General features: G+C 47.4%; 1 protein-coding gene across 10 annotated transcripts in view; it reads right to left on the bottom strand.

Moving 5' to 3' along the window:
* Positions 1 to 27,204, bottom strand: part of Tead1 (TEA domain family member 1 (SV40 transcriptional enhancer factor)) — a 174,714-nt gene that overhangs the window by 36,330 nt on the left and 111,180 nt on the right. For 6 of the 10 annotated variants that reach the window (XM_013511983.1, XM_013511981.1, XM_013511975.1 and 3 more), the window contains 5 exons: positions 20,257 to 20,268; positions 19,352 to 19,486; positions 18,223 to 18,269; positions 17,327 to 17,388; positions 16,165 to 16,289 (listed from right to left, as the gene is read on the bottom strand). In XM_013511983.1, the coding sequence (XP_013367437.1) occupies positions 16,165 to 16,289; positions 17,327 to 17,388; positions 18,223 to 18,269; positions 19,352 to 19,486; positions 20,257 to 20,268 (381 nt within the window). The remainder of the gene's footprint in view (positions 1 to 16,164; positions 16,290 to 17,326; positions 17,389 to 18,222; positions 18,270 to 19,351; positions 19,487 to 20,256; positions 20,269 to 27,204) is intronic. The other 4 variants (XM_013511974.1, XM_013511977.1, XM_013511978.1 and 1 more) reach the window with 1 other exon arrangement.

The raw sequence follows: 27,204 nt of genomic DNA, 5'->3' as shown, positions 1-27,204 counted from the left end.
AGTTTCACCTGACTGAAAAGGGCAGTGACATTCCTCCATGGCCATTATTCACAGAGCAAGCCCAGTGAAAAAATGTGTGTAGTTAGTTAACATCATCACCCAGAGTGCATTTCTCACCCTACTTCCCCAAGCCGCAATTGTGGACAGTCGTGCAAGCAGTGACATCCCCTCCCTCTTCTAGCAGGAGGCGGAATGCTCAGACTCTGTGTCACCAGCTCCCTTAGGAACCCATCTGAAACTTTATCCTGAGGGCTGTTCAACACGTGATTGTTCACAAGCACACTGGGTCCACGAGGCTGTACATGGCCAGTAAAAAGGGACACAAGTCATTCATTAATAAAAAAATCCCTCGAACTCTGTGATACCATTTAACTTACAAAGGACACTTTCTTCCCGTGCTTTGGTGTAAGATGTGGTCACTGGAATACAAAGGAACATCTCCAGACCCAGCTTCTCAACCCAATGTGCATCCCAACCCCCAAGCACTTAAAAATCACCGAGGCCTAGATCCCATCTAGACAAAACTAGAATCCCTGGGATGAGGTGAGGCATAAGTAACTTTTAAAGTTCCCTGGAAGAATTCCCGCCACATTTGAGAACGACGGTTTGATACCACTGCTGTACACATTCTCCTCCAGACCCTCCACGCCCACATCAATATCAACTGAACATGACACAGTGAAGCCCAAGGGTGCGCAGGCTCCAAAACCCACAGGATTCACAAGAGAAGCCCTCTTTCCCTTCTCCATGTAGCAGTCCCCACTGTCATTCCCACTTACAGCGGCAATTCACCAACTACTGTTCTTCTGAGTACCAATCCTAAAGAAGCCGCAAGTAATGGAAAGCTGGGTCAAAGCTTCCTCCCGGAGAAGCCCTTAACACTGGCAAGTAAGACCATGGGGTCCGGACTCAGCCTCAGCCTTGTGCAGCACAAGACTCTGTGCCCACTGCAAACAGAAAAGGACAGGGTCAGGTGTGGTGGCACACGCCTGTAATCCCAGCACTCGGGAGGCTGAGGCAGGAGGATTGCTCTGACTTCGAGGCCAGCCTGGGCTACAAAGTGAGTTCAAGGCCAGTCTGAACTACACAGTGAGACCCCATCTCAAAAAGACAAAAAACAAAAACAAAAACAAAGTACTAGAAAGGACAGCGGGTAAGTGCCCCCTGGAGTCTAAAAGCAGTGATGGCATCTATCTCAGGGTTGTTAGGGGTTTAAATGAGACACTGCATGTAAGGATTATTATAGCAAGCGTCCTGGATCTAATAAAAAGGTAAGCACTCAGTAAATGATAGCTGTTATTACTCTTACAAATCCTCCAATCTCTGAGATGCATGTGAATATTAGCATATTAAGAGCACTGACAGGGCCTGGGAGTGCAGCCTTGCAGTGGAGCACATGCCTCATATAAATAAGATTCTGAGTTCAATCCTCAGCACAAAAAAAAAACCAACAAAAAACCCCACTGATAAAAAGCAGCATTTTAAAACTTTGTGGAACCCAAAGTTTTCCAAACTCAAATGATCACAAAACCCTGCAAGTACATCCTGAGGAGGCCGGGATTAAATCCATGGCCTTCCATGCCAGTGGATCTATGGCCATGGCGCAGAAGAGCAGGAGACTGGACACTGCACTGAACGGCAGTGTCCCACACGTGGGTGGTGTCACCTGGCCGGCACCTTCTGGGGCAGGGCCTGGCCCGCTCCTAGGCAACCTCAGTGTGACCTATATTAAGGTTTCCAAGCCTGGAAAGGTTCCCGGTGAAATGAAAGAGAGGAACCCGTCCAGCCCTGACACAGGCCCAGGTGCAGGGAGGTGACACCTGGTGGCTTTCAGGAAATACACTCTGTGAGCCACAACGGGAGAAGCGTGTGCCCGAAAGGAAAGACACTAAGAAGTGCAAAGTCAAAGCCACCGTGCTCCGGAGATGAGGTTATGAGAACACAACTCTGGTCTCGTCAAGCAATTTCTCACATGTTGTCATGTCACCTTTTCAATTACAATCAACAGCCCATGGAAAGGTATGAGGCACAGTTATGGCTAAGGAGCTGCAGTCTCATTAGTGGGGCCAAAGAAGAAACTAAAACAGGCAAAGTCAGGGACTTACATCCTTGAGTGAAAGCACCCAGAGATGAAAAGATGAACGCGGAGTACACGACTGCTCAGGTGAAGCAAATGGCCTTCCTCTAGCCAGATGCCTGGCGGTCAGCATGTCTATCTGTTCAAGTTCTACTAACAACACCTGCTTACAGCTAGCTGCCAGCCTACCCACAGCTGGGTGCGCTATTTCCCTCAGTTCTGTCGCCTCCTGTGGGCAGGGAGTCCATCGGAAGAGTGGAGCACAGCGGAGCCCTAGGGACATCTGGGAACTGAATGCAGGTCTCCAGGCTGAGCTCAGGCAAGGCCAGAGCAGGGTGGAGTAGAGACGCTGTGAAATCTGATCTTCTTGCTCTTGACACTGTATGCCCGTCCCCTACTGCTGGAATGGCAAGGGGTCTACAGTTCTGTTCTCTCCTTGTCCTCAGGTCAGGAAGGTAAATGAGGGTACACTGCATCGGACGTCAATGGGGCCCATGAAGGTGCTGCTGAAAAGCAAGGTGCTGAGAACAAGGCATGGACACAGGAGCCAGACCTGAACCTGCAATCTCAGTTCTCTCATATGTATAATGGGAATACAATGCCTATGAGACAGAACTGTTGTGAAGATTAAAGAAAATAATGCAGAGAGGGTGCCTGGCATAGGCCCTGGCCGACAGGGAGTGTTGAATAAGCTGTAGCTGCTAAGATTACTATCGTTAGGGTTATTATTGTGTGAGATTAACTAGATCCTAGGGTAAAAAGCAAAAGAACTTTCCTACTTTAGCTTTCCCTCCTGCCTAGAGAACAGAAAATAAACATGAATAATCCGAGAGCTGGAATCAAGTCGTGAAGCTGTGTGATGGTTCAAACCCCTGGTACCCAGCTGGGGGCCTCTCACCTGGGCTGAAGGAAAGACAAGCGCTTGTGTCTGTTGGGTGCTGTGTGTGTGTGTGTGTGTGTGTGTGTGTGTAAACAGAGACAGAGAGAAACAGAGAGAGAGACAGAGAGATCTCAGGCAATCCTCATGACAGTGTCATAGCAGATTTTTCAAAGTAATTTTACAAATGAAATACGAGCTTAGAAACGAGCTGAGGTGACTAAGGTCACATATCCGCCATAGTCGTGGAGTAAAGAATAAAATGTGGATCCATATACTAATGCCCCACAGTAATCACTATGTACCGCACACACGAACTCATAAAAATTAAAAATTAAAAGAATAAAATGTGGGTTTGCCAAGGCCATGGCCCTGCACTTGCTGCAGAAACCAACCACACCATCTCCCAAAAGAAGCTGTCAGAGCCCTTCCAACTCTGATCCACTTTTTGTGAAAGTTGATTTGAAGAAGAAAATTAAAAAGCTAAACAGTTTCCAAAATTCTATGGCATTAAATTAGAATTCAGGAAAATGAAATGATTCACCCCAAGGGTTTCTATTTTGAGGACGTGAGCTCCATGCCCAGGCGACACAAACACAGAAGGGGCAGGCTGTCTCTGCCGAAGGAAATCAGGCCCTGCCTCTCCAAGCTGGGGTCTTGAAATCAGACCCTAACCACTGGCCCCCGAGTGGCTTGATTCCTGCCAAGAGGTGACTCTGTTTCTAAGAATAAAAAAGACTACAAAAGGTGTCCTGGAGACACAGCACTGCAACAAACAGACCTTCGTTCTCCCCTCAATTCAACCTGCACAGGTCAGAAACCTTGCTGTCCCCAAATCCAGAAGGCTGAGGAAGGACAAATCTACCTGATACATGTGGCGTTCAAGTTTTAATGAAATTAAAACCTAAAATGCATTCGGTGAAGCTGTAACTACTTCTCATCCTGCCCCTTCTCCTTTAAGGCAAGAAACCCAGAGAGGGTTACATGTCTTCCTCTTTCCCACATAAATCCCACTTTCTCACCAACAGTCCCTTTCCCTAAACTACAGGTGGCACACAAGACCAAAAAAGGTAATTCTATTTGACTGGGCAGAAAAACATGCTCTCAAAGGAAAATTATTTGGGCAGAAACAGGGCAAAGGTCCATGAGTCACATAAGTCAAACCCCAAGACTTGGTTTCCTTAATACCCAAAGCAGAGGTTAACTTTGATTTATGCAATTAGCAAGTCTCACAGGCACTTGGAAGAAGCACAACTAATCCTCAACATATCAAAGGTATCAACAGAAATAGTACTCATACTGCATGTTTCTTGGAAGGATTTTACAACCACCAGGATACTCACCATCTATTTTATGCCAGAAACAGGAAATGCATGAACTACCACTACAAGGTGCTTATCTTCACAGGCTCTAAAAAGTAACTGAATAGAAATAGTTTCTTACTCCTATAGACAGAACCACGTTGCCTATATAAATATGTTCTCATATATTCCTATAGAGAAGATGGGGATGTTAAAAATAGTCAACTACCTCTCCTGCGTGTCACAGAACTTGCATCAGCATTCGCCCGCTAATTTTGTAAGAATGACTTTACTCTCCAGCATTACACGTACAGCATTATTTATTAACAAGGGTAACCAATGCAGAATCCACCTAGAAAATGTGAAAAAGGTTTCCAAATATAAGATAAAAACCATGATGACCACTAAGTTAGTTACCCATTATGTGTATGAGTAGATCCACTCTAAGGGAAAGGTCAGAAAATTGACTTTTTCTTCCAACTTTTCTCAGGTAGCTACAGGATACATTCCTTACAAAATGAAAGAATAAATGAAAAAAAAAGATGGGCCCCTCACAGTAGAAATATAAAGGAACCAGACAAGTCAGCAACTAGCCATGGACTTGGCTGGTCACCAGTCCCGAGGGGCCAAGGCCGAGGGCTCCTAGGGGAATGTCACCAGGGGATTCTAATTCACCCAGCTGTCTGCAGAGTTCTATTAGAAACACCGGGGATGAACAGTACTTGTGTAAGTGTATCTTTTAAAAAATTAAACAAGCAAATAAGGAAGGCAATGGCATGCTCCAGCAATATAAAGTTTTGTAATTAAGTCAATGGTTCTATCACACTGCTGTATGCAAAACGTACACAGGTTTGTAACATAACTACTAAATATCAATTAAACTAAAAGCTGGGGTATAACTACACTGGTAAGTGAAACAGAAGCATGGGTGGGCAAAGTGTATGTTTTTAGAGAGCCAAACCCTAGCTTCCATAGTTAGGAGTTCGTGTATCTACAGCTGACGGATGGGATACCATGCACGCATGTTAGTTATACACGCGGACACATACACGTGGAAACGGCTGCGAAGCTGTGCACAGCTGTCCTGAAGGACCGGACTGGACAGTGAGCAGACACAGGGCATCAGCCTGCTGCTTTTCTTTATGGATCATGTGGTTCCATCTGGCTTACACACAACGCATGAGTATTAACTTTATTAACTTAAGTAAACAGTCAAAAACTAACTTGGAACATCATGGGCATTTTTAGGAAGAGAAAAAACTATAGAAGGAAACAAAAATATGACTTTAGGATGTTTATTCTAGGTTGGCCACAAGTTCCCTGGACTGTAAAGGAACCTGGGTCAGACTCAAAGCTTTCCTGCAGCTCAAGTACTCGGGAGCGCTGAGCAGGAGGTGGGCGCCTGGGTGCGTGTGCGGCTCACCAGAAAGACAGACGCCACGTCAGCAAAATTCCACCTCAAGCAGGAGGGCCCTGTGGCTCCGGAGCAGCTGACAAGATCTTACTGCACAGATTTCTACTGCGACGTGGGGAACACTATTTCCCCTTCTGCTGCTGTCATCCCTCCAGTTATTCTTCGCAGCAGTGGCAAATGGTGATGAAGGTCACCGTAACCCTAAAAACTCAACACGTTTGCTCACATGGGGTTATTTAGATTCCCTGGGGTGGAACGGAGGACTTTCCTTCACTCCAAAAGCTGTTCTACAAGTCCCCTTCTTCCTGGCCCCTGCCCCTCTTTTGCTGCTTAGGCTTAGGGAGGCTGCAGACAGGAGCGAGGAGACCTGGACTCTGCATCAGTCGGGATTTGGGTCTACACCCAGGCACTGGTGCCACTTCGAATCACCCTGCTGAGATTTCAGCCCTCTCCGCCGCAGCCACCACCGCCGTAACACAGGCGAGTCACGGTCCCTACTTTGCGGGAGACTGGAGATTAAAGAGGGTCCAGGGGAAGTACATAACACCGCGCCCAGCACACAATCCGTCACTGCTATTAGTCTGAGTAGTTGTGATGTTTCTCAGGGTGAGATATCTTGAAGTCAATGCTGTCCCTCAGACAGCTACAGAACAGAAATACTACAACGTAAAGCAGAAATAAAGGCAGGAAAGTTTCAGACATGCACAGGGGGAGCTGTGGCCTGGCCCCTGTATTTCCCTCAGGGACACAGTGCCTGCTCCAGATTCCCGCACCCTAAGCTCTGGGATGCAAAGTCTGCCCTGTGAAGTGGGGTGGGGGAGCTGCCCATCATGAAGATGAGAAAAGCAAAACAGTTCAATTTCCAAAAGCAGCCACTAGGACTTTATTTTCTTTCTTTTTTCCCCCTTTTTAAGAGGACAGATAATTTGTTCTATTCTAGAGACCTTTGATGAAGTGGCCTCTTTTTGGGGAAAAGCAAAGCAAAACCCTATAAATAAATCCGTGCCCTTCCATAGCCGCAACACTGCATTTCACTGCCTGACCTGAAGATGGCGATCTTCTCCTAAACTTGTCCCAAAAATTCCAAGTATTTGAAGCACGCAGCAAAACCTTGAAAAATGACTGCTGTCAAATAATACCAAAATAAAAATTATAATCCACTTAGGAATTTAAAGAAACCAAGACAAATAGCTCGTGTCAAGGGATGCTAATGTACAAGTTGGAACAGAACAAGGACAAATCACCCACATTTGCCTCCTGTCACGTTTCTGCCTGGACTCTGTGCGGCCACCTCCAGGGCCGCTTGAGTCCCCTTTGATGTCCCCCAGGCCCTGCAGGAACAGAGAATGGCTGTGGAGTCCAGCCAAGAAAGTGACTTGGGAGGGGGGAGCTTGAGGGATCCAGAAAGCCTTGCACATTCAGCTAGTGGCGGGGGCCTGGAGAGAGCTGTGCCCTGTGCTCGTACCGGGGAGAAAGTGAATCTGAATGAAGCGAGTCCACCCTGGGCTCACTGCTCAGGGCAGCAGCCTCATCTGGCCTACCTGGCTAGCTGGCCCTGCATGCTGCTGTGTCCTTGGCCTCTGCTTTTCCTTCCCAGAAGGAAGCGTCATTGGGAAGCACTTCCCACATCTCACACCAGGATGCGTCCTCCCATCTCCACCTCCATCTCTGCAGAGAGACAGGCTGCCGCTTCCTTGGGAGGAGAAGGGCAGCTGGAAGGGGCCACCGGCTGAGTGTGGACAGCCACTGGGAGGGCGGGCGGGGAGCTGACCTGCCAAGGAAAGCAGATGGAGCCTGGCGGGGCCTCTGTGAAACGTCCATAAAACCCAGATTTCCAGATGCTTTCAATTGCCTCATCCCCAAAGGCTCATGAAGAAAGAGGGTGAGTTCCCAGTGTGGATGCTGCCACAGAAGGGTGTGTGCCGGGTGTGCTGAGCATTGTGCAGGACTGCAGAGGCCAGGGGTCCCCACCACACCCACTGCTGCCTCCACCCTGGAAGACACCCTGCCTCTTGCATCCTCCTGGAAGACCACGCTCAGGAGAACACAGGAGAAAAAGCTGGAGAGGCCCCAAGGCTGAGCACACCCACCCTTGCACCTGGCTGCATCCTTCCTGGGAGAGGCCAGCAGGCCAAGTGTACTTTCTGACCAATTATTCTAAGCACGAGAAGGACACATTAATGACACACGTGTCAGAACCAAGGCTCTGCTGTTTTTGAGCTGCGTGGCCTGAGGCAGGCTGCTCCGCCTTTCTTAGTCTTGGGCTTCTTCACCTGAACACAGGGATGGCACCTGGTCTGTGCATCTGCAGGGTCAAGTGTGAAGGTCAGATGAAATGTAACCTGTAAGTTCTGGGCAGGCTCTCAAGCGCTGCCCCAGGGCTGGTGTGCTAGGTTACTAGTAGGTGTCCCTATGCAAGCCCAGCACTAGGGGAGAGAAAGAGGCAGTGTTCTGAAGGACCAGAAACTGGAACTATCCAGCCAGCAGCTCTGGATACAGACGCAGCAACGGCTTCAGCAACTCTGAGGGCTCAGGAGCTTGCTAGTGATATGCACCCTTCTCTAGCCTGCTCAGCACGCCAGCAAGGGCCTCCTGCAACTTGGCCCTGGCCCACTGCTTCTGATCTTACCTCTCCGTCCCAGTTGCCCTACACAAGCCAGCCCCACTGCCCTCTGCAACAGGTCTCATCAGTGCTTCATTTCCTTTAAGCTGTTCTGGTCACATATTCCAAACCAATGTCAGGACCTGTATCCTGACATAGGAATTTCAATACATCTAAAAATTTAGGTCTTACAAGAAGCTACAAAGATATGGAAATTAAATCACCCCTGGCTCCCCCCCGACCAAGTGTTTTATGGAAAAGAACAAGGTCATCTGTAGGATGTAGCTGCAAAACTTCAGAGCAGGGCTGGCCAGAGGGCTGCTGCTCGCTAGAGGGGAGAACATGGGCTCCCCTAGGCTGAGAACCACCGACTCCCACCTCCACATCCCAGAGCCCCTTGGGGGCCTTAGGAATGAAGATAAAGGGCCAGACCGCACACTTCCCTGTGGGCAAAGGTGCTGCCCTCACTCAAGCCCAGGCCACAATCAGGAATTCTCTCCTGTCTAGGAGCCCAAATCCAAGTCCCAGCGTTCCTGTTTGTCCAAATGCCCAACTGTGAAACACACATCCCACCCTCCCACTTTCCCAGGTAGCGGGGTCAGCCTTACCTCTCACACGCTGTGGGACGACATGTGGGATGACACCTGTAAATGACAGGACTTTGCTCTGTGGTGGCGGCTGTCACTCCCCCAAAATTCCTCACACCACTAGTTCTGGATTCAGACAAAGTTCAAACAGCCAACCTGCCACCTACTAACTGTGCCTTGGGCTGAGTTACTTAAACTCTAAGTTCCTGTGTCCCAGATCAATTACACTTTGAGAATGAGAAGTAACCTCATTATCACTAAAGCAGTTCTAAGCAATGCTGCTTCCTGCCCGGATCCAGATCCGTGACTATTGAGACTGTATCAGCACACTCGCCCTGGAGGCGGTCATTCCACTCATCCTTGCCTCTCACAGCCCAGTGGTCCCCAGGCCTTGGTGGTCCTCTCCTATCACTGGACCAGCAGGGTCCTTTCCACTCCTGCCCCTCCAAGCTGCTGTAGCCACCCTCTCCCTGCAGTGCACAGTGGATCAGTGCACGTAAATCTCTTTTTAAAAGCGAGGTGGGGTGAAGAATATATATTAAAAAAAAAAAAAGAATATATATTCATATTATGGGAATCTCCGGAAAGATTCATAAGACAGCTTCAATAGCAGTGGTTACCTTCTTAGAGTTGGAACAGGAATTGGAAGGAAGGGAAATCTCCCTCCCACTTTTACACTTGTAGTTTTTTATATCACTTTACTACCTATACAAAAAAAATTTATTTTTAAAAACTTGCAACAGCGTTCAAACTAGCTGGTGTGCACACTGTCCCAAGCCGGGTGGTTGCACACACCTCTGGCTCAGCTTCCCACTACAGCACTGTGAGACAGGTTCAAAAAATATGTGTCTCATGCTCAGGATGGAATCACTACAGTGATGCTTTGTCCACGCCACAGACTGGAAGTTGAGGTGGAGCTGTGAAAACATCTGCCCACATCTCACACAGCTGGCAGAATTCAATCATCGCCCCTCCCTGCAGGAGCACAGGGTGGTCCTGCAGTAGAACAGAAGATGTGTTCGAGAGCGTGGCTGGAGTCACACTGCTTCCCTCACTCCTGAGCCCAAGCCCTGAGAAGATCACAGAAGCAGGGGATGGAAAAGAAACTCAGTGAAGAAAGCCCAGCCTAACTACTCAATACAAAGGACCCTGCAGCATCCAGCCTTGCTCAGGAAGCTCATTCTTTGCGGGCAGCCGCTTTACTTATGAATCGTGTCTGTATTTCTCCGAAAGTGGAGAGAAGTGGTTAAGGACACAGAGTGGAGCCGACGCTTGCTCAGCCCCCACTCTGGGTGTTCGTTCTTGATAAAGTTACCTGGTGCTCCTGAGCCACTGCGCCTCTGCTTATAGACTGGACACAGTGACAGCCTGGGTCAAAATGCTGGGTGAACAGTGCTCCTGACTAGGCTAGTTAGTGCTGCGGGTGACTCCCCCAAGGAATTTCCATGCCAAGCACAGAAAGGTTGAGGGGGAGGTGCTCCTGTACTGCATCATGGGACTTTCCTTCCTTTGGGGCAAGTGAGCGCCTCTGCAAAATCTGGAGAATTATCTCCTCTTCTCTGGTTGTGACTCCTACCTACGTAAAATCCTTCCGCTCTCCTGCCCTGCTCATAGCCACAGCAGGCAGGGAACACACAGTGGACGCCTGGGCAGTGTGAACAGACGGGGGCTGTGGGCCATGGAGCAGGAGGGGGCTGCCATGCCCCAGGGCTACGGCTGGGGCTGGGGCTGGGGATCGCTAGGCTTTATCAGCAAAATCACGCTCTAGGCATACACAGGATGCAGCTTACAGCTTGCCAAGATAAGTTTTTATGTGTATAAAGCAGCAGCTGGCCAACTGGGCCTGCAGAAAACAGACCCTGACTCAGGGCAAGTTCTTTTCAATAGCCCACCCCGGGGTGGGGAATCCTGCTCTTAACACTTGAAGTCCTTTGATGTGCAACAGTGAAATCATGTACAGTGTATTTTCAAGCACTGCTAACCACTTCTAAAATAGTCTCTGTTTTTGAGTCTGTCTTCCTTTCTTCACCCTCTGCTGTTTTTCTCTTAGCTTCTAGTGGAGCCAAAGGTAACAGAGGGACTGACTTGCTGGTTCTCTACCAAAATGAACCACCACCAACTCGAGGAAGCGCGGCCACCTGGTGCACCTGGGGTACACAGCACACAGGGCCAGCAGGGGGTGTCCTGCCCCTTGAGTCTTTCTCAGCCCGTATAGCCTTGGGCTACAACAGGCTACTCAGATTCAAATGGACCATCCCGCCTTTGGGTCAAATCTCAGGATATGGAGTCAGCTGGCCTGGATCTGAATCCCATTTCCAACGTCAGCTGGCTGTCTCACACTGTGCAAACTACAGTACTGCATAAGGATTACACAAGACAATGCTCGGCGTTGGCACACAGAAAATGGGTAAAAAATGTTGGTCCTCCCTAATAATGATACACTAGTACAACTGCTGTTCATGGTGTGAAGTCTTGGGGGAGGGAAGAGTGGTGGAAGGGGAGGAAACAAGAATGAAGACATGTTATGTAGCTGTACCAACTCCCCATGATGGATGTAATCATTATGGACTGCAAACACATACTAATAAAATTTTTAAAATAAATAAATGAAGCCAGACAATGGTAAAAACAAAAATGTGAAGTGTGTAGTGACGGCAATTCTGACCCATGTAGTGAGCCTAAGAGTGAGTTCCAAGAAAAGTTGCTGCTACTTAGGGAGGCAGCCCCGGGCTGAGGAGGAGGCAAAGGAGGCACTTGGCCTTGCTACCCAGGTGTGCAATCAGGACTCCTCTTCTCTTGGGAGAGGGTCCAGGGAGTTCAAAGATGGCTGGAGGCACAAGTGTAAGTCAGAAGCCTCTCCAAGCCTCTTTCGTAGAAGGCAATAATACTGCTTGCCTCACAGACCCGTGGTAAGGATTAAAGCAATCACTGCAGAAAATAGCATTGCACCTGGCCGCTTTGTTTGTGTTTGTCCTGCCTATTCTCTTCTTGCACTAAAAATATCATAGCACCCCATGATTCCAGTAAGCCTTCGCCATGATGGAGGAGAGAACTACGGTAGAAATGTACGTATGTACTTGTCTGTAGGGAGCAAAGGTTTAGAGAATCCAAATGCAAAGTTTAATTTGTTTAGGGCCCTTTAATTATTGGTTATTTTGTTGGCTTCTTTATTAAATCAAAGGGCTTAATGTCTGATGCAAAATTTTAACCACAGTAGACAGCCAAATGTGTTAAAATGTATCCAATGAATATTTTAGGTGGGTTTAAGTTGCCCCTTGTTGGAAGAAAAATGACAGTAAGATTAACGTCCAGGAATTCACACACAAAAAAAGCCACCTACGTGTTTCAAATTTTTCAGCATGATCTTGGTCCTGAAGTACCACCACACCTTTATTGTGACAGCACTGGGTGTTTGTCCAGTAAAGAACATGTTATATGATTTGAGAGGCTAGTGCTTGAGACACTGTCAAATACTTTCAATAATTTTGTTAAATGTCCCTCCCCTTCAACTGGTCAACCACAATTTTTTCCTCTCTAGCACAAAAATCATCCTTCAGATTCTCATTCTCACACGGGTACTAAAAACCAAACATATATCCTATTTCCAATCTGCCATGTATTCTTTTGTACATACTTGGCTCATAGGTGTTTAATTGCAAAATGAATGTTCATAACACTCATAGGGACTTTTAGAAGCGATATCAAAACTTGAGACTGAGGTTACCGCAACTAACTTCACAGCCAGTACTGGTTGGCAACATCTGAGAGATATAATCAGACACCGTAATACAAGTCAGAAACACTAATGTGTACATTAAAGGTATTACTATTTTCTGAAATTATACATTTTTAATTTAAAGAGCAAGTAACTTTCAATTGTGAAGGGATGTTATTCCACAGCACCACTGAGCGCCTCTTGGTATATGGTCGCGATTCTATCCACGGATTCTATGCCTTTCATTTAATTAACTTTGGATCAAAAATGCTCCTACCCTGGTGACCTCTGTACTATACATATACAGACTTTTGTTTGTCTTAATTCCGTAAACAATACAGTGCGATAACTACTTACATAGCATTTACATATATTAAGTGTTGCAAGTCATACGTGAGGTCTGATAAAAATATATGGTGAATATTTAAATCTTAAAATTTATTACAGTAAAAGACACACTGTCATTAATCCTCCTCAAAACACTCCTCTCTGGTACATAAGGAACTTGGGCAACCATGTGGGCAGGGACCACAATATATGTATATTCATATTTATATTTGTGTAGTGGTTGCTTTGCCCTCCCCAAGTGTGAGTTCCACGAGAGGAAGAATTTCGTTTCTTTTGCTGCTGAAGCCCTAACATCTGAAGCTATGACTGGCACACAATAGTGTTCAAAGGGGTCCCATACTGCTGAGGTCCCAAATGAGAGCCCCTAAAATAGAATCGTTATTTCCTCAAAGGGCCCAACGATGCTGATTTTCATTTAAGGATCCTTTAACTCAAGTGTTGGGGTCTAGTCTATAGAGCCCAGCTTTGATCTGAACAGTGAAAAGCCAAATCAGGTGGACCAATCAGATTACACAGGTGTCATCCTGACCACACATGAAACATGCATCTCTGGATGCACTGTGGCATAGGTAAGCTCTGGCTTGGCTAAAGAGTCACCAATTTCATTTACTGCTTTACACATTTCGGTTCATCAGTTGTGGAATGTTCTTCTTCCCTGTCCGTTACTTTTTCCCGCAAGCCCGCTCTGATCACTGTCCCCGTGTCCACGGCACTCAGGACCCCTCCTTCTAACAGTCACACACATCACAGAATCACACAGCTTTCTCTGGTAACTACTTGTCTCCCTCTCTCTAGGTGTCACACTCTGCTGGGGCAGCGCAGGGCCCTTCTTCTCTTCCACCCCTGATCAATGCACACAAGCATTTAAATGCTTATAGAACGGACTGAATGAACCTGCCATTGATTAAAAATGTGAAGCCCAGCAAAAAATAGGAACAACAAAGGAGCTGCATTCTGGTCTCTGACAGGTCCATAATGGGAGAGCACAGCGACTGCAAGGGGGCTATTATATATGGTGATAAAACAGTCCAGTTTTTAAACCAGGGAAACAAAACTAATTGGGGGGCGTTTGTCTCCCAGCACCTTGAAGGTGTGTCCCTATAAAGTGGCCAAGTTTGGAGGGACAGAGGGGTTTGCTTGCACAGGAGACAGAATGGGCCACTGCAGAGACCTTGGAAATTGGGAAGCAGTGTTTAATAGCAGTGAAGAGCACAATGAAATGGAAGACTTGGGACAGGGTGTAGCTCAGGGGTAGAGTGCTAGCCCAGGCAGAATTAAAGCCCTGAGTCCAGTCCCCAGCAAAAGGAAAAGGAGGGAGGGAGGAAGGAAAAGGGAACGGGAAAATGAGAGGAAAAGACAGAAAGAGGGAAGATTTAGACCCGAATCCTCCTTTACTAAGTATCCTGCATAAGTCACTTCCTGTGCTGCGGCCTCTGTTTCTCCATCTGTAAAATGAGGAAGGCAGGACCTGGGTCATAGTGCACCATGAAGGCGCTGCGGAGTTATCAACAAAGCACTCTGGGAACAGCGGGGTGCTATATGAACATGACTTGCAGCCTCCACCAAAGAGCCCTGTGCACTTCTCAGGAAGAACAGGAAGCACAAACGCGAAGGCTCTGAGTGAGGCCTGTAAGGTCCTGCATATATGGACCCTAACCCATCAGCACCACTCCCCTGTGAAAGCACACGGCTACCGGTGAAGGCCACTGCACCTCGGGCTCAACAACTCCATCTTCCTCTACCTGCCCTGTGGGCCAGATGACCCACTTCACACTGTTTTCTTCATTTACCTCTGTCTTGGAAGCAGCTGTAGTTTCCCACTGGCTACCAGAGTTCGCAATGCAAGGCAGGGAGGTCAGTGAGCCCTACGTGGGTGCCCTGTCTCCACCATGGTGGTGGCTGATCAAGCCCCGCAGGCCAGGCCTCCCCTCCATCACGGCCACAGGAGGCCTTCTACGGAGCCAGAGCACAGATCCCCGAGGAGGTCACCTCCACTCACTCTGTATCTCCGTCACTCACAACAGCCTGTGAGCATGTACATGATCCCTTCTCTTTGTGGCAGGGTGATAGCAAGGCTGGTGGCACAGCAAGCGAACCTGGGACCTCCATGCTGTTCACGACCCAAGGTGGGCACGATGGGGAGGGGAGGAATGCGGAAAGGAGCTGGTGAGGATCCTAAAGACAAACTCATGACTCCTTCGATTTTCGCCTTGGGCTCACCCACACACAGATGCAGCACTCACACAACAGCCAAGGAGTGGGTGTGAAGAAAGGGTACGGGGCTTGTGGGGTGGGAAGGAAGGAAGGATCACATATGTACGGGCAATGATGGGACAGTAAGTACAAGACGGAGCGGGGGAAAAGGAAAAGAGGAAAATGACAAACAGAGTCCAGATGACAATGTTACTGGTATTTATGATATTACAGCTCACTGCATTCTATGTTAAGCTGTTAAAGTACCACTTTGTTACTTTGCCTTAAGATAACAACTTGCTATTTTGAGAAAACACAGACTTGAAAAAGCGGAACAGAATAATAGCTGACTGTTCAGATTTCACAGTTTTAAAGAAGTGAGTCTGAATCTTTAATCCATTAGATTGAAGTGTGTGACTCTGGGAAAGTTACACAGCCTCTCCGTTTCCTCATGTACTCTCACAGGCTTTCCGTGAAGATAAAATGGGGTCAAAAAAGGCCGGGCATGGTGGCACACACCTGTAATCCCAGCACTCAGGACTTCAAGCAGAAGGACCACTATGAGTTCGAGGCCAGCCTGGGTACAAAATGAGTTCAAGGCCAGCCTGAACTAAAAAGTGAAACCCTGCCTCAAAAAGATAAAAAAATAGAAAGGGATCAAATATCTGAAAACCTCTGCACAGAACTAGCCACAGCGCAAGACTCCATCAATGTTACGTGCTGTTCATTATTCTCTTGCAGATGTGGATGGAACACAAGGCCTTGCACATGCTAGGAAAGAGTGGATCAAGGGCCCTCCCCCTAGTCTCAGTACTCCTTGGGGGGTGTGATATGAGCAGCAAGGATCCAGCAACCCTGGGGCTCTCCACACCGGCCAGGGGGTACGCCTTTCCTTCTCCCGCACAAAGGGCTGCTTGGCTGCCCCAGTGTGCTTTTACACAGGGCTTCTGTCAGGCACCAGGGCAGGGCCAGAATGAAAGAGGGGTATGAGACAGGGAACAGAAGCAGGAAGCAAATCCTGAAAGAGCACACACCTCTGGGCACACTCACCGAGTCTGGGTCTCGCTGCTGCTCGAGAAAAGCTGAAAATTCCACCAGGCGAAGCTTGGTTGTGCCAATGGAGCGGCCCTGCCAGGCAGGGACAGAGGGAGCTGGGGCTGACGCAGGCTCAAACCCTGAAAAACCAATGTCACCTTTATATCTGGCCTGTGTCGCCCCCAGACCTCAGCCTAGCGCTGTGTGGTTTGAAAGGGATGACCTCAAAAGGAAAGCCAAGAGCCCCCCAGGAGCATCTAAGCAGAACTCAGCCAGGCAGCGGCCACATCAGGCTGAGGCTCCGTGAGAGAGGGAGCAGCTGGACAAATGCAGTGCATAAGCTCCTCATAAAGCCAACTGCAGCTAAGGTTAAGGGGTAGTGGCAGGAGGACATTTAATCGCGGAAAGGATCCCAATTAAGAACCAAGCCAAGAACGGCTGAAGAGCTAGACAGAAGCTTCCAAACACCTGTGAGACCCGGCATGCCATGCAGTTCTTGTACTCATCCACCTTATTCCTTAAGACTGTGGGCACCAAACTATACACTATTCCCTCGGGAGGCTCCAGCCCTGAGGAGCACAGGGCACCCTATGAGGGAGTTTTTCACTCGGGGTCACTACAGTGGGCAGCAATGACTTTTGTACCGCACTTCGAGCAGGTCAGCTGAGTGCCTGTGGGTGAGGAACAGGTGGTATGGGTAGGGGCAGGTGCACCTGGTGAGGCGCGAGTCAGGTGGGTCCACCCAGTTCCTGATTTCTGCTTTGGTTTCAGTGGAAGCTCTCCTTTGCAGAAGGGCCCTAGGAAGGGGAATCTACTTATCTAGGAAAGTGAGAGTATAGCCACATCTGTGCTCACGACTCAGACTGCCTAATCCAGCCAGTTTATGAGGAGGAAGGAACCACAGCTTCCCCTTCTAAGTGTGACCACCGCACCCAGTGGAAATGATCCACCTTCCTGTTTCTCTACAAACCCTTCTGAAGAGCACTCGGGAGATGAGCAAGGGGACTTAGGCCTAGGGTCAGGGACACCCCTTGCGGCCCTCCTGAACTCCAGGCTACCACCATCCTGCAGGAAAGCATGAGTGCAAGTGGTAGCTGACTCCCAAGTGAGAGGAGACATGCGGCTGTGGCAAACATGGCATCATGCACCGCCCCCCAAAGAAAGCTGAGAGACTCACCTGGAATGGGGGCTGTGACTGCAGGCTGGATGGGGTAGGCCTGCTGCACGAAGGGCTTGACACTAGGGACAAACAGGTGACAAGAGTCATAAATCACGGGCACACATGGTCCAGGCCTGCCCTGGCCTCTCAGCGGGGACCCTACATTGTACTGTTCCCCGCCTACAGGGAGAGGCAATCCCAGGCAGGGCTCTGTGGACAGAGGCAGTCGCTCTCTCCAACTAAGAGAGGCCAGCAGGCTTCTGGGGATCAAACCATCACACCTCATGCCAGGTACAGGACAAGGTGGACAAACATTAGCCTGATTTTCATGGTGGTGACATTTGCCTCTGAACTTCTTTTCATCCCCACCGAGACTGAGGTCAGCAGGTACTATGTTCAGGCAAGTTCTAGAACATGCTTCAGCTTCTCCTGCTCTGGGCATTTAGTTCGAATTCTTTTAGTAGACAGACAGGGATTCCTTTCCACTCTTATTCTCGAACTGCTCTTCTCTTCTGGTGGCCTGAGCCAGCTTTCCTTGCCCCCAAAGCATCTGCAGATGTTTCTATTAGCCATCCCACCAGAGGGAAAGGCAGAATCAAAAGTGCTATAGGATTCCCTCTGCTGCCCTTTTCAGGTGAGGAAGACCGCAGGCTCTGCCCTCCAAAGCCACAAAGGAACCGGGACCAACTTCCTGTTTCCAGCAGGATGACCATCAATAGCTAAGTGGGGAGTGAGGCACTCACACCTCTGCTAGATCTGAGAGGTCAGTCTCTTTCCTGCTACTGACTTCAGGAGACTACAGGATGGGCTGCTGCAGGAATCTGTTTAACCCTCCTTTTCTCTCTAAGCCCTGGCACAGTTTGGTGCAGGGAAGACTTTCCCCCAGGGTAGGCTGTCACCAGCTGCAGACTTACTCTTGAGAGGATCCTGGTTGCCCTGTTTGTATCATTCCAGGCCAGAACTACAAGGCAAAAGCAACAATATCTTAAGCACAGTTCAGGATGTGTACACACTAACCCCTACTGAAGGACGGCAGGTTCCCATTTCCTACCAGCTGTAGTAGCATCTTCCCTATCATGGATGTGGTCACCACACACTGCACAAGATCACAACCTATCCTTGGCCTTGCAACCCAGGGCTCCTCTTAGCCCCACCGCCCTGAAAATCCTCCCCAGGGCAGGAGAGCAGGCGGTTGGTGTTTAGTTCTCATTTCACCTAATGGAGAATGTGTGTGCAGCGGAGGACTGCTTCTTCTACACACATGCCTCTCTTCCTCCTCTTCCTCCACGCTGAAGTGCTCCCTGAATAATATTCTGCTTCAATGGTTTGGAACATCCAAGGCCCAGGGGAAGAGTGGACACAGCCCAAAACAAGAGGGCGAGTTCAGAAAAGCAACACAGGCCCCCATTGTGCTGTGAGTGCCCCTGAGGCCTCTGGTGTCTGTTGTTCCTCACCAGGAACAGAAGATAAAGGGGGAACGGCACCTTTCCAAGTCACACAGGCCTGGGGCTAAACCCTAACATCCCTATGCATTTGCCTGCGGCCAAGCTGCCCGAGCTCTTGTTTTGCTCCCAGGCAACCTCAGTTCTCTCATCTGTGAAATGGCAACAATAGTAAAAGGCATTTAGATGGTTGTGAGGATTGAAAATGATTATAGCATAATGCGTCTCTGCCTTTGGTATATGGTAAAATGAAAATACTAATAGAATACTTTGTCTCTTTAGGAGCTAAGTGCCATAAAGTGACCTGAGGATGCAGGGACAGAGACCATGGGCCAGGAAAAAAATAAACGACTGAGAGAGCAGAAGAGGCAGGTTACAACCCGAATGGGAACCAGAAATGTGATACTTAATTCCCTGTCTTCAGGAACTAAGGATTCTCTCCCTCTTCCCCTTTCTCTGTTCGTTCCCTTCTTTCCTTTCTGACCTTCCATACACCTGACCCAACTGACAGGAAGTGCCAGGTGGAGGGCTTGACGCTGGCCAGCAGCCAAGCCCACACCCCACTCAGCCATCATCACTCCTGGGTCTGCTTCTTACTTACCCCCGGAGCCCCCGGGAAGGTGGGGCGCGGGATTCCAGGCAGCCCCAGCTTGTTGTGAATGGCAGTGGCCGAGACGATCTGGGCTGACGACATGGCGGCCATGTGCTGGAGGGCCTTATCCTTTGCAGTCTGATCCTTGAAGGTGACAGTGACACACTGACTTAATAGAGAACGCATAGCTACCAGGCAGGTTAAACAGCCACAGCCACGAGCACATGGACTAAAATACAGAACCACAAAAGAGGCCGGAAAAGCAAACATGCATGGATAAATAAACACGGCCAGAAGGCTAAAACACACTCAACCTACCCTAACTCTGCACACTTGCTAAGAACACCCAGTGGCAAGGTTTTATTATTTTTTATCTTGTTCCATTTTCTAACAGAATGGGGAAGCCTCTGAGAAGAGTTGACAATGAATTTATTTTTTCAGCTTCCAGAAGATTTCTCCAATTACTGAACATATTAGGGGAACAGGCTGCGTGAGGCCATGCTTACAGCAGGGGAGAGATGTAGTTGTGGACTGGGGACAGTGCTTGGGGAGCTCTATCTGTGTGTGCTCTGGCTGTTATGAGGCCATAGTCCCTGGAGCTGCTGGAGTCATGGGAGGCCGGAAGCCCTGGCAGACACCTGGTGGGGGCAGCTCAGAAGCAGTGGGCAGGTGAGGGACTGGCCAAGCAGCATGCCGGCAGGACGCATGCGTTCTCGCACATCCCCACCATGGGTCTAAGGCTCTAAGGCCTCTTAACAAAAGCCAAGGGCATAGGGGACAAATAGATAGGAGGTTTCTCCTTTTGCTAAATGAGTCTTCTCTAGAAAAGCCAAGACTAGTAACACAAAGCTAGCCAAAAAAGTCTGCCAAGCACAGCTAAAATACAGAATACTCAGTTTAATGAAAATACTTACCATGCTTGTTACCTGGATACAATAATAAACAATTGTTAAAAAGATTGCATACAAAAGCAGGATTACTTTTCTTCTTCAGTTAAAGAAAAAAAAAATATATATATATATGTATACAAACACAGTACTTGGGCACAATAAAATGTAGAGAAGTCAGTCTTTTTTTTTTTTTTTTTTTTTACTTCTTTAACATTTTAGGAATGTGTGCTCTACATGACTATTAAGAAAGCCAATTATCAAGGCCACCCAATAACAGCTACGGTTAAAAATGGCCCCCACTCCCTTAGGCTGGCCGGATACTGCCCGAGGACAGAGGGAGCAATAGTAAGACCCCCACACGTGACAGGCCCTGCAGGCAGAGCTGTGTGCGCTCAGTGTATGAAGAATCCTGGATACAGGCAGAGGGTCTGTGCTCCTGGCCCAGACACCATCAAAGCAAGAACAAAATGATGACATCTGAACAATGTAAGGCCTCCATGGCTGCCCTAGGAGCTAGTGGTAAGGTACGGTGACAGGCAGCTGCAGATTCAAACACTGGACACCAGCTGAGGGGCAGCCTCTATGTTTACAGAGCCAACCAAAGGTGAGGAGTAAACACACTGAGGTGCCAAAAGCAAGGCCAAGAGGGATGTGAAAGATTCTCGGCCTGCAAAACAACTCTGGGGCGTCTGAGAAAGACCCACTGGGTTCTATTTATTCCAAGGCATGGGTACCACTTTGCCCTGTAACTTGTCAGGATCACCATGTGAATTTCTCAGGAAGTTTTATTAACCCTTTAAAAACAGCCCTCCCAACACACACACACACACACACACACACACACACACACACACACACAGAGGAGAGGAGGGGAAAAGGAGAAAGAGAAGAGGAGGAGGAGCAGAGTTGACCTAAGGCTTGCATAAATTGTTATTCTATACATTTGTATGGCTCACAACTAAAAGTGAATAAGCCTCAAGTACAGCTCTCCATGGGTGCCCACAGTCACTATGACCATCTGTAATAGCACATGTGGGAGCGGAGGGACACTGGGATTGCTGGTCCTGGTGGGCAGAGCCCCAGGTGACTCAGTGCTGTTACCTCCTTTTTATTGTGTGGCATTTTTCCAGGTGAGGCTCCATTTACTAGTCTGTTAAATGCTCTAACCTGAAGCCAGCTTCCTCAGATAACAAAACACAGCTCTGATCACACTTGCTACATCCATGCTCAAGAATAGCTTGACATCAATGCCAACTTGGCTTCTCTTTGGACCAGTCTCATTGGACTCGAGCCCTGAAGCCACTTAACCCCTTACAAGAGGTTATAAAGCCTCTTAAAGTGATTTTCTGAAATTGAGGTAATAGCATAGGTGTGACCACAGGCGCCTTCCTCAGCGTGCAAAAGCCCTACAACTCCTCTGGCACCTGGGCTAGTGGGCAGGCCTGGTGGTATGAATTCTGAAGAAGTACAAAAGGGCTCGTGGACATGGGTCTGTTCCAGAAGAATGTGGTAGGGCTGCAGCAGCCCTGTGCCTTCTGGATTATGCAATGCTGACGACAGGTGATTCTGTTTGCCCAAGTACAGGACCTGCCGGGCACTCTGGGGTGGGGCAACTTGAGAAACCAAAGTCCAGCACCAAATGGAAAGAGTTCCCTCCATTTCCATCACCCGGTTTTTCTAGTAAGTGTTGCCTGGAATGTGGCACTTTGCCAGGCTTATTGAAAAGTTCCTCAAAATTTCACAAAAGCTTGGTATTTCTGTTTGGAACAGAGACATCAACCAGTGTGGGAAAAGAGAAAAGGAACTCTTGCTTTTTATGTCACACAGCCTCAGAACATGATCTTTTTCTTCTGTTTAATGTTTGACTCTTATCTGTCTAGCTTCCTAAATAAAAACAAGAGTTCAGAAAAAGTCAAAGGGGAAATGAAACACGTTTAGGGCGTTAACTGTGCCTAAGACAGCAATAGGTACAGGTGTCTGGGAGGCTAGAGACCTGGGCTCCAACCTGCCCTGTCTGACAGGCATGAGCTATGTTCCATGCACTGTGGCAGGCGACTTTACCACCCTCTAATTTACTTCATCTGCCAAACAAGGAGGCATAGCTTATTCTCTAATGGCCTTTTGGTTTTAAAAGTATTTGTAGCTACGAGGGTGAGGTCCATTATAAAACAAACATGTCTTAATATATAGCCAAGAAAATTACTAGTGGGAAGACAGCAAGATGTTGAAAGTGTGGGCAGCTCTTAGCTGCCTGTCCTGATAAAAGACAAAGCCGAGTGCAGAAAGAAAATTTTATCTCAAGTAGTGGCTCTTTCTGCACTTGACCTACCTATCCGAGAATAGGCAATTTTCTGCAAATGGACTAAAATGTCTATACCAATGATTTCTCACCTTTTGTAGTGGAACTACTCTATTCACTTAATTTTATAGTGTGGCCCCTTCATCTATGATATACATGTGAACATTAAGAAGATTAATTTTCTTTTTGGTGTTTTTAAAAATCTAAAGTAACCTTGAAGGGAGATAATAAGCACCTCCAAGACTACCTGGAAATCAGAACTGAGAGCCTGTCCGCAGACCCACTTACCCTGAAATGGGAGTTAGAAAGAATGCAGAGTTAAGAGATTTCAATGGACAGATCTCTCAATTGTCACTTTCGTCCCAGAGATACAGGCCTGGGTTTGGGAAAATTAGAACTCTAAGTGTCAGACCGGAGTAAATTGCTTCTGTGTCACTCTGGTCTAATATCCCGGCCTTTTACACATTCTACTCCATTCTTTCCTTCTACCCCCATGCTAAAGGGGAAGAAGTCAATCTAGCCAATAAATGAAGCTCAAGCACATCTAAAAGCCTATACTATCCTTGCACACAGTTTAATTTTAAGATGCACTCACACCAACATCTGAGTGGATGAAATTTACAAAGGATGAGCATGTTGTTTTATCTTGAAAAACTGCGATTAAGTCAATATTGAGTTATGTTCTACAATGTCTTATATTACAGGAGAGAAAAGGAGGGGTGAGGTACACAAACAGATGAGTAGCAGAAGAAAATGTGTTCAAGAAAAAAGCTTGGACAAGTTCACACTGCCTCCTTCTCACTGACTCTAAGCCCCTGTATCTCTAAGATTAGGACAAAGCCAGAAAATAGTGAACATGTGGGCACAAAGCTGGGGGCAGAGAGAGATGGCAAGTCTCCCCCTTGTAACTGAACCCTAACGTAAGCTTGACCTGCAATAAGGAAAACGATTATACAGGAGGAATCGTGAGTCCTGAGACTGTGAATGGGGTGGTAGGATGAGTGCTAAGAACAAATGTGGGCAGACAAAGCACTCTGACTCGAGGTGCATGGCTTATTACATATTGTATTCCTCACAATCCAATTTCTGGCACACCATACCATCAATAGCCTCACGGCCGTGGTCCAGCAGGCTGTGTCAGGCATAAACTCCTCAGTCCGGAGCCTTTCAAATTGCTGTTGTTACTAAGTAAACAGGCTTTCATATTTCATGAAGCAAGGCAAGAAGGGCGCTACAACTCTGTTCTGCTGACTGCCTTCTCTTTATGACTGAAACGGACACAATGTCCGGAAACTGTCTGTGTGTGACAGTACCATCACAAAGACACGCCGCAGGAACAGGGTGCTTTCAGAACTCCGGAATATCTTAAAAGATCAGACTCCGGATATCACAAGGATGTTATCCTCCTTTCTCCCCTTTGTTTCCCTAGCTTTCAATTATTCCGTGAAATCAATCATCTCATACTTGTTAGGCATTAACCATAGACAAATTGTAAAGGTAACATACAAAGGTCACATGCTTGCAAATACAACACATGATAGCTGCTATACATGGGATGTTAATGAACAGCACACAAAAATCAACATAATCCAGTTTATTCATGGGCCATCGTTCCAGAAGTTAGATTCTAATTTAATTTATTCATAAGGATGTCTACCAATATATCAGGAAAAACACAGACCATGAATTCAAAAACTCTTGATAGCTATTAATGTTTTACTCCAAAGTATACTTCCCACAGCAATATAAAAATATGATGCAAGGTTGGAAAGATAGCAGTTGGCTTGAAGATTACTTTTTTGAGAAAAGTCAAACATAAAATATCTCCCTAAGAAGTAATTTTGCAGATGTTGTTTCTAATCATGCACTATCTGAATTCACATGATCTCTGCAATTATTAGCCATAGCCCTTGAACAGATAAACATCACCGAACTGTATGATGGTTCTGGAGAAAGGATGGAGGGCACTTGAATCTTTTTCTAGCCATGATCTCTCATTTGCTTATTATTAGAGAAGGCAGGAATAAATACAAAAGAGGGCTATTCTGGTCAGGCAGCAGCTAATGTGGAGGAGAGAAGGCACATTCATACTTCTTCTGACTTGCCGCCTAATGAGTAGCAATTAATTCATCTTATTGTATTTCCAAATGCCAAAGACTCCATTCACATCAAAGAAAAAATTTTCAAGGCTTTTACCATTGTTCATTTTTAAATGTACTGAGCTATATTTAGTATTTTATAATTGTCCACAGCATTTCCTTTAATTCTGATGTGGGCTTAGCATCATAAAGGAGTGGAGATGAAGGCACTGGTGAGTATTCCTTATGACTCTCGGAAGCCTGCATGCAGGACAGCTTCAAGTCACATCTGGGTGTTTGGGAAAGGGCATGCTTAGACTTTAGTCTCTTTTTACCCGGTAGCTAACAGCAAAAGGCAGGAGGTACCTGTCCCTTGGGAGGTCAGAGGAACCCGCCTAGATATGAGCTCCAGAAAGAACTTGTGCCCCTACTTGTTCTCCTTCCTCAGTTTCCTTTAAACACATGGACACAAGTGGAAGGGCTTAGCGGGCGGACATGAATCCTCTTCCCCGCTCTCACCAGCACTCTTTACAGAGATAGCGTGACACTGCGCAAGGGCATTGGGCTTTGGCCCACTAAGCCCAGGATCCGACTCAAATTTTTGACCCTTGCCAAGTCACACAGACATTCTGAGTCTCAGCTTCCTTTCTGACAAAGCAAGGACAAGACCACCCATTTTTGTTTTTCTTCCAGTATCAGGAATCGAACTCACAACCTTGCGCTTGCCAGGCAGGCACTGTGCTGCTGAGCTAAATCCTCAGCCCCCAAGACCACCCATTTTTGAGACTGCCTCAAGCATTCTACACAGTGCCCTCAGCTCTGTCATTTGATGCACTTTCCAGCCTGGGGGCCCATGTGACCCATGGATGTACCATCCAGACTTCATCCAGAAGCCGGAACTCCCAGGAGCTCTGGTACTGGACACATAAATCTGGGGGATCGATATTATTCTAAGACAATTTCTATATTGAAGTTGACTGACAAGGGAGTTTATCTACTTAGGTGTTTAAAAATGTAGAAGGAGGCTATTCTGTTGTCCTTAAGAAAAAACCCAGGCCTAGCTTAGTACACACAGAAAGGTAATGGTAGTCAATGCCCAGGCTCATGCTATCAGTCCTGCACTACCGCTAAGGAGAGGGTCTGATTCCATCATGCCTAAGCTAAGAAATTGTCCCCAGTCTTAGTTTTAACCTAGTTAAATTAAAAACACCGTAACGGAAATATCTTTAGGAGACAGGCTGGACATTACGAATGAAAAATAACTCAGTGGTTTGGGAAACACCAGCAAAGGCCACGATCCCAGTATCTCTGAGGCTGCTACTCAGGCTCTACCTTGCGTCCTGTGTAGAACCTGCTCTTGAGGAGCAGAGTGGTCCAGGGTCCCAGAGGAAGCTTCACGGGGGGGAAAAAGAAGTGTGTCCACCCTTCCTGTGGCAGGCCTCAGGGGGAACACAGCAGGGTGGGCATTAGCAATGTAAACTTTAAGCCCTCTGCTTATTGCAAGGAATGACAGATTGGAAAGAAGAGGCCCATTCGGTAATCAAATCACAAAGGCCATCAGGGCAAAAATGAAGAAAACGGCCCCAGGGGAGCACATGTAGCTCATGAATTAGTCACAGCAACTGGACACAGTTAGAGAGGCTCAGGTCTTTTTCTGCTCTGCTGAGATGATGCAATGTCAGCAAATACAGGCTCTTCAGCAATACGGGTCCCGGGCCAGATACGGCACAAGTCTTCCTGCCCACCAAGTCACACACTCACCCAAGCTCACTCACTGTGAACCGTAAGAGGGCTGCTGCATCTTTCCATGAAGGTGAAGATGGTCCACAGCGTAACAGTGCTGTTTGCATGGTCTGGCTGTGGTTCCACAAGCCTCTGGCACCAGCAAATAAAGCATTAGTTTTCTATTGCTGATGGGGAAAGAGACTTCTGGGCAGAGGTGGGACCATCTCTCAGGACTACTGAACAAACAGACAGGGAGAGACCGAGGTGGGAAACTTTACATAGCAGCTCTGAATAGGAAAAGTGTTGAATGCATGGAGAATAGTTCTGTATTCCTTCTATACATTGGGCTAATAAATCCCTTTAGCTTAAAAAAACAAAAACCAAAACAGTCAATGGCTTTTTGAAAAAAATCAATGGTGAGTGAAATAATTCAAAATAATTTCTAACACTGCAAGCTAGTCCTTACATCATTCTGCTGCCTCTTACAACTCAATCACAGATGCCAGCCAGAGGTTAAAGAAGAAGGAAAGGGGAGATGGAGGATGATAACTGAAACCAGTGTGGGTGACACTGCTGTTGATACAGCTGATGACAGAAAATCTGAAGGAGAGCTCTAACACGGCATATTTGGGATTCCTGAAGGAGTAGTCCATAAATCTATAAGCCACTTGTCTGTTTTAACTGCATGGGTTCATCTTCTACCATATAACTGGAACCACGCCAAGCAATAACGCTTGTAGTTCATCTAAAACACACCTAACGACCTGAGGAGCAGTGGGTCAAAGGGCTCTGTCCAAGTAGGGGCCACACATATTACACCCCCACAGCTGAGAAATACTTTCCAAAGAGGTAAGCTCTCTTCTTACCTCT

The sequence above is a fragment of the Chinchilla lanigera genome, unplaced genomic scaffold (genome assembly GCF_000276665.1).
Source record: "Chinchilla lanigera isolate Chin_1 unplaced genomic scaffold, ChiLan1.0 scaffold00013, whole genome shotgun sequence".
NCBI classification, from domain to species: domain Eukaryota; kingdom Metazoa; phylum Chordata; class Mammalia; order Rodentia; family Chinchillidae; genus Chinchilla; species Chinchilla lanigera.
This window is presented reverse-complemented; position numbering and strand designations above follow the sequence as displayed.